The following is a 7,904-nucleotide window of genomic DNA, read 5'->3' as shown; positions in this document are numbered from 1 at the left end:
CAGAGCTGACGTTCTCCAACCGGCTCTCTCGAGTCTCGGATGGAGTCGGAATAGCTCCGGGACTGGTCGGAAATACGTAACCGACGCCGGAGGATGGTCGGAAAGCGGAAGTTGCACCGGAGAAGCCCTCTCGGATCTCTTCTCGGCCTGGCGAGCGACTACTGTCAAACTCACCTCGACGGAGACTCTCTCGAGCTCTCCTCAGGTTTGTTCTCGGTTGCTGGATGGCGGTGGACGACGGTGGCGCGGCGAAAGCTATTGGCCCGGCGAACGGCGGTGGGGAAGGCAGTGCGGGAGAGAGGAAGAAAAAAGAAAAAACGACGCGCGATGGGGGGGGGGGGGTGCGAGGAGAGAGAGCGAGGCCGAGGGCGTCGCCCGTCCTTCAATTTGAAGAAGATCAAAAAGGGCCTTCTTCCACATGATTGAAATTAAACCGTGGAGATAAAGGGCCCCTTCATCCCCTGCATCGAGATGAAGCTTCATCTGTGCTCCACTAACGCCTTCAAGTGGAGAAGGGCGTTATGTGGTTGAAGATCATCTTGTCCTTCAAGTTGACTAACCCCCCCTTAGACGGCAATGCAGGCTTATAGATTTACTTGAAAATGAGGGTATAAACTACTTTATAGTTTTATTCTTTATTACTTTAAATTTATATTTTTATACTCATGCTTCATTTATATGTTTTAAAAAAAAAATTATTCCAGTGGCACAGAAGTCGTAACTACCCGTAGGACGGTCGCTGCAAGTTTTTAAAAGAGAATGTGATTTTCTATATATTTTAAGCTGCTCCAAAAGAAACTAAAACTGACAGAGTAATACTAAATCATGTTTATATCATATCGGTTAAAAATATTCCAGTGGAAATACATCGCCGCTTGTGGAGAAAATATTTAACCTGGATGGCCTTTTATTCACCATACACTACGCAAGAAAGAAAAGCGCAATCATCTTCACCAACCATCAATTATAGTAGGGGTCTCCACCAGTTATATTTCAGGCACAATGTCCAATACTAGGGCCTACAGCCACGGAGATCAAATACAATAACCACACTCACTAACTCTGGAAATGCATTACAAGGTACATAAACAAATACGCCAGTAATGCATCTGAATTAAAGCCCTAATGAGCTACTTCTTCTTAGCGATGAACAGACCCCATTTCTGCTCGCCAGATGTACTCCTCGTCAGCTTGGTATTCCAACCATCAACAATTTCCGAGTAATCCTCCTGTAGATCAACACCGTAGACATCCAGTACATGAAACACATAATAGAAAAGAAAGCAACTTTAAAGTACTGAAAGAAGAAACGCACTTCAGAGAAATCCTGCACAAATGTATCCTTGTCCTTCTCGACAGATGCTAATTCCCTTTGCAATACTTCCACAAACTGCATCAGGAGAATGTAACCATGTTAGCTTCAGATAAAATATAACAAAAAACCATACACGTGAACAAAACTGTTTAGCTACAACCTGATAGGTTCGATCCTCTGCAATAACCTCATAAAATCCAGCATCTTTAAGCATCTGAAGAGCAATATGTCGTGGATAAGGCAACAGGAATTAAATTAAAGAAAATTAAAAAAAAATCCGGTTATGAGTATATACCTGCCCATAGGCTTCGACATCATGGAGATCATATCCTCTCTGTTTAATATATGCTCCAAACTCAGCAGATGGAGTCCCAGCACTCCTACAGTAATCACTAATGAGGACCTTGCCTCCTGGCTTCAGCCACTTGAAGAAGCTCCTAAAGAGAGCAGGTTTGTCCTGAACGATGTAACTAAACTCAATTTGTTGTCACAAGCTATATGAGTTGCCAACACTTCTAAAACTCTTTAGGTGCAATAAACAGGACAGTGAAGCTTCAGCAACCTCAGTCTTCAATAAACTCCACAAATTGAACACAATTCACATAATTTATGATTTACTTTTAATAATAACAAGAAACTTAACATTTATTTTTTTAAATACTTTTTAAATCTCTCAATATGTTCTACCAAGTTATACAATGTCACATTGTTACTAGATCAGCACATCTCCTTCATATAGGTGGGACTAATTGTGAACTTTCAAAAACCAGTGTATGCCTTGTTCTGTTGCAGTACTCCCGTGTCACAGCCTAAAGCATACAGTGATGTCCTCTCTAATTTGTAAACAGCCGCACAATAATATGATATAGTCAGCATGCATCAACATATCAATTACAGAATAATTTTGAGGATCATTTTTAGAATATATTTTTAGTTAAAGAGCTTTTTTTTCTGAAATTTAATATACTTAAAGAGAATTTAAGTGTCCAATTTATTAAAGCACCTTTCAAATGTGTGGTACAGCATGACGCCTATCAGTGCATTCAAATGGCCTAGGAAAATCAATGTATGGACCACCAACAAAATCAAGAAGTAGTAGTAACACAAGAAGTCATACAAACATTAAGGATTTTATATTATGTATCAGCTGATCAGCAGTCAGGTTAATCTTTGAATACAAAAGCCTATCACTGTGTATTCATTCAAGAACTCAGTTAGTAAATGAAGGCCTTTATGAACCTCAATCCCACCTAAATGAGGTCCATATTATACTAAACTGCACTTGAAAATTTTCCACCAAACAAAATTCAATGTATCTTTTAATTTTAAATGAAGAAGTGGATGATGAAAGCCTCAGTGGAAGTCTGGAAACAAACCAAGTAAAATTCCACAACACCAATAGACATAATGGAGTTCTAGAATATGTACTTGTATGTGAAGAATAGTATCACGGCTGTAGATGACATCAAATGTGTTATCAGGATATGTCTTCTTTGTGCAGTCAGCAACCTCAAATTCAACAGAACACTGCCGACCAATGGCATGTTCAAGAGCAAAGGAAATCATGTTGACTGAAAGATCAATCCCAGTGACATCAACAGAAAATTTCTCTGCCATGTAAAAGTCACTTCCTCCAATACCACATCCGACATCTAGAACTTTCTGCCCAGGCTTAAGATCCAGCTTGGCTACAAACTCCCTTGTGGTCTCTGCAAAAAGACATGAAATGGTAACATATCGATGAATAAAGTAATGTGAATTTATAGCATAATGCTATGTAGGAAATATTTACTCCACATTGGTTGTTGCAACCAAGCAAAAATTCCTGCCTACGGTCAAATGTCCAACTATATAAAACCCAATAGAAACTGCAAGGCTTTTCCATATTCGAGAAAATGATTGCCTGGGTAACAGACATGTAGTTTACATGATATCAACATAAATTTTCATGTCTATTTATGGTGCACACATACAGTGATCAGAATCTTGATCAGGAAGAGCACAGCCTATGGCGTCCAACAGCCCTAAGAGTTCATATAGTGGTATCTGGGTAGTTGGAGAAAGTCATCCAAAGAAATAAACAGTTGTTCAGAGAAAATTATGACAGTACTTGGTTCTTGGACTGTCTGATTGTATTTCACAATGTGCTCCATTAAACACAAACAAAATTGACATAGATTGCCATAACACTTGCCACTTTTGCAGATATAGTGAAGGTAGCATATCATTTACATGTTGTCACTAGTAACCAAGTAGTTCGCTTAAACTATAATTAAGATGTTGAGAGTGCATACCAAGACCTCCTGTGCTCACAAAACCTTCTCCAAAAACACGCTCATAACGTAAAATGCCATTGGATTTATACTGCACAGAGTCCAAGAACCTCTGAAAGCCTTTATCTTCAGTTGATCTGACCTTTTGCCATATCCAGCATATCTAGAAGACAAAAGACCAGTAAAAAGCCAATTTAGAGGCTCGCGGACATAGCAGGAAAAAACTCCTGAAAACAAGAAAATAGCAAGCAAACTTGCCTGATTTTGATTTTTCTTGTTCCTCACATATGCCCCAATGCACTTGGTAGTAATAAGATTAAGTTCAAATGAGTTTCCAGAGCCATCTTGCATTTGAAATTCTTTAAAAACCTGCAATTTCATTCAAGTGAGGAGTTCTTTATCAGGTTCTGTATCAGATTAAGGGCACTAGCTCTAAATATTCAGCTTCAAAATTTCAGAGATACACACCCAAGAGGGTCAAGACACACCTTTGTGTAAAATCGTGGTTCTCGATAGTGTGTTGGGTTGTTTCTTCGCTTACAATCACCAGATTGGTGAAAGCAAGATTCTCTGAAGAATATGTATCCATCAACCTTTAACCATTTGACAATTCTTTCTACCAGTTTCTCAACCTGCAACACCACACATCAGGAAATATAGGAAACTAACAAAGTAATTAATAAAAATCACATTACTAATTGATAAATTTTGAAACAGGAGTAAATGACTAAAAGATATCCAATGCTGCAAAACAAAAATAACAGTATCACCTGTTAAATTTAGAAATAATAAATCAACATCTTTCTTTTTACTACAAGGATGTAATAGACATGGAGAGGGATACATGCAATGCTATTCATTTAGAAATTTTTTTGAAAAGGTGATAGACACCTAATGCGTGTGTATTAGACATGGAGAGGGATACATGCAATGCTATTCATTTAGAAATTTTTTTGAAAAGGTGATAGACACCTAATGCGTGTGTATTAGACCTGGAGAGGGATACATGCAATGCTATTCAATTAGAAAATTTGGTGAAAAGGTGATAGACACCTAATGCGTGTGGAAACCAGTGGAGGACATATACAAATCAAAAGAAACTATCTCAGTTAAGGATTACCTCAGTATCTGACAAGTACATAAATAACCAATTTGAGAAAATCAAATCCATGGATTCTGGGTCAAACTGAAGTTCTGGAGAAGTTACATCAGCACACATGAACTTGACATTTTTAAAGTGTCCATTAATGCTTTCGTTCTGCAAGTCATGACAAACCACACACAGATATTTACATTAAAAAAATCACTAAATAAATACCAAGAAAACTGCATCAAGTCATTCCTAGCTTGGAACAAGCAAGTTCAAGTAAAAAGTATACACCTTCTTTATCACGTTTTCAATGAAGTCCAAGGCAACGACATGAGCTGCATCCTTAGCCAACTCACCAGTGAAGCGGCCGATACCCGCTCCAAGCTCCAAAATAGATTTCCCCTTATAAGGTGGAAGCAAAGAAAGCACCTACACCAAAAAAAAAATAGTTCAGAATTTGAAACTAAGAAATTAAAATTGAAAAAACAGTGTGCAACAGTTAAATCAATAGAAAGGTCACCAGTTCTTCATTCCTACATATATGCATGATATCTAGAAAGGCGTGCATAAAAGTTCCATGTTTTGGTGGGTGTATGTAGCTTCCTTGGGATTATCAGTGGCTGCTTGGGCAGGGGGTGTGTGCATGTGAGAGAGAAAGTAAACAGTGAAGAAAAAACACATCAATACGTATATCTGATTTTCAGACACAGAAAAGACATTCTTAAAGAACAGATAATGGACCAAAACTGTAACAAGAATAATAAATTATAAATAAATAAAAAGATCTAAAGCTAAATGGACAGTACAGTACAAATGAGAATTTTTGCATAACTAAATTTTCATGAAATTTCGTATGTCCACATCAGGAGTCCAAACTTTTTTAGATGAATATGGAAGTAGTTCTAACCAGATAGTAACCACAACTAATATAGAGAAAGATTAAAAAGGCAAATAAGTTATCTGTTAATATCTTGCATCTAATTTTCAGACATAAAAGCCCTTATGAATCTCATCCAACTGTCCAGCTCAAAAAGAGCAGGTCTAGCCTTAACATGCCAGTACCCAGTAGGAATCTGATGCAATTCCAGATATTTATTTTTCTTACCAGAACCTGAGACAGTTGTATTATCATGTAACTGTGGTTTCACTATATTTCCTCTCGAAACTAAAAAAACTTTTCCACTAGAGCACATACACGTTTTCAGTGGCACCCAAATATACACCAAGAAGTAAAATATTTGAGCAAAAAAATTCTAGAACAAGGTAATAGCCAGATTCGATTATGAGCTGAATATGTACACATCAGTTTGGTTAGCAAGCAGAAGTGAGATAATAGGATGTTGGATCCCCTCAAGGCCTCAACAGACCTGAATGGCATTATGCTTCTTTAACAAAGAAGAAACCTTTAAGTTAAAAGACGAGATGAAACATTTTCTTCCTTTTTGAATGTTACAAGGATAAAAAATTTGAAATTGAAACTTTCTACTTCTTACAAAAGGCAAAAGAAAGTGAAAGAATAACATGTGTCAGGCTACCATTGGACCACCTCTATGATTTCTATGGTGTTATCTATGAAACTTCAAGCACTGTACTGGTCTCCCTTGAACCCAACAAACAATAGTAAACTTCATTTGAGATCATGGAGGCACAAAAAAAGAAATGGCAATGACAGAAAATTCATTAACTCGTTTTTACATGCTAACAGAGGCTATGTTGCAGTTTTAACAATTTAATGAAACACTCATCAGTTCACCTTATGTCTGACAATAATATTGTGATCTTTTGCTGTTTTGACTAACTAAATTAACTATTACATCAGTGGTTGTGAATAAAAACGCAGTAATTTGTTCCCAGACAATCAGTCTAACAGCAAGGGATATAAAGTGATGATCAGAGATCGAGAGATCGAGCTACTCTCCTTGTATCGTACTAAGAGAAAATCGTCTTCAGAAAAGAAAAAGGCACACCAAGAGAAAACAGATGTAAGAGTATATGAGCCAGCATTGCCAAATAATTCAGAATAACAAGACAGAGCGAAGATGTAGAACAAAAAAGTCATACAAAGCGAAAACAGATGTAAGAGCAAATGAGCCAGCATTGCCAAATAATTCAGAATAACAACGCAGAACGAAATTGTAGAACAACTGAGGACTCAATTTTAGTTTATACCTCAGGTCTCTCTTCTTTATCGAGGTCAGAAGCTTGAGAATCGAGCATCATGGCCTCCACAGTTAAGTCCGCAGAATGCTCTATCCAGTATTTCTTCTGGATTGTACGTTCTTCTCCTGGAAACAACGAAAACAAACACAGTTTTAAGAAACAGTAAATGAATGAAAACACATTATACTTGCTGATCAAGCCGTAACAAATAAATCACCTAGAGCGGCCATAGCGAGAAAGTTTGGAACGAAGAAAGAGAGAGCGGCAAAAACAGCGGAAGAACGAGGGAATAGAAAACGGTTTTTATGTTACTATGATCCCTCAACAGCCACGCGAGATCGCGAAAAGCTCCTGGATCTGCTGTTGTCGGACCTCCCCTTCTGCTGCATTCAGAGGCTCGTCTCCCCTACCGAGCGCTTCTGCCTGCGTCTATTCTTATACATGCGGCCATCGGCCCCCGCGAGCCTGAACCTCGGCTACCCCAGCACTCAACGAGTCTAAAACAAAGAGGACAAATTAGATTCCGCCACGTCAGTACGTGAAGCAGAATCCTTGGGAGGTAGTACCAACGCACACGTCAGCTCTCTGCGGGTGAGGACAGAGGAGTCGGGGTCGAACGTTATTTCACTACTCGCTTGTCGCTGAAGAGTTCCTTTTTTTAGAAAATTTCGTGTTTTGTCTGTGTGGTGAAAAAAGTTGTTTCCGCCTCTGTCGGAAAAACTTTAACCGTCTTTTTGCGGCATTCCCTAGCTGTCGTTGCCGAGAAAAATAACTCAATATATTAAGTAATAAATGTAGTCCCATCAAAAAAATGACACACAAATAATATATTAAAATCCAGCTGAAGGCATAACTTGAAAATACTATTATATATTAATATTATTTAGATATATAAAATTCTAGCCTGTCAACATAAATATATTTATAAATTAGTTTATTTAATAAAATTAAAATCAATATATATTATGAGGGAAGGTCTGTACTTAATTCTTTTTCTGTGAAAACATAATTATTTAAAATAATATTACTTATTTTATTGTATTTATAATTTTATTTATCTTAAAAT

At 37.6% G+C, this 7,904-nt stretch overlaps 1 protein-coding gene across 1 annotated transcript; it reads right to left on the bottom strand.

The window, feature by feature from the left end:
- Positions 1 to 887: 887 nt before the first annotated feature.
- Positions 888 to 7,257, bottom strand: LOC137950621 (phosphoethanolamine N-methyltransferase-like). The gene is made up of 12 exons (XM_068797189.1): positions 7,056 to 7,257; positions 6,848 to 6,963; positions 4,970 to 5,107; positions 4,709 to 4,846; positions 4,077 to 4,220; positions 3,847 to 3,957; positions 3,610 to 3,751; positions 2,744 to 3,024; positions 1,611 to 1,772; positions 1,476 to 1,529; positions 1,316 to 1,390; positions 888 to 1,229 (listed from the first exon to the last, which is right to left on the bottom strand). Exons 1-12 carry the CDS (start codon positions 7,066 to 7,068, stop codon positions 1,131 to 1,133), a joined length of 1,473 nt encoding a protein of 490 aa, XP_068653290.1. The 5' UTR covers positions 7,069 to 7,257; the 3' UTR covers positions 888 to 1,130.
- Positions 7,258 to 7,904: the final 647 nt, after the last annotated feature.

Source organism: Aristolochia californica, unplaced genomic scaffold (assembly GCF_029961685.1).
Source record: "Aristolochia californica isolate CCGP_79_NKW_82.1479 unplaced genomic scaffold, dmAriCali1.0.hap1 SCAF_14, whole genome shotgun sequence".
Classification (NCBI taxonomy): Eukaryota; Viridiplantae; Streptophyta; class Magnoliopsida; order Piperales; family Aristolochiaceae; genus Aristolochia; species Aristolochia californica.
This window is presented reverse-complemented; position numbering and strand designations above follow the sequence as displayed.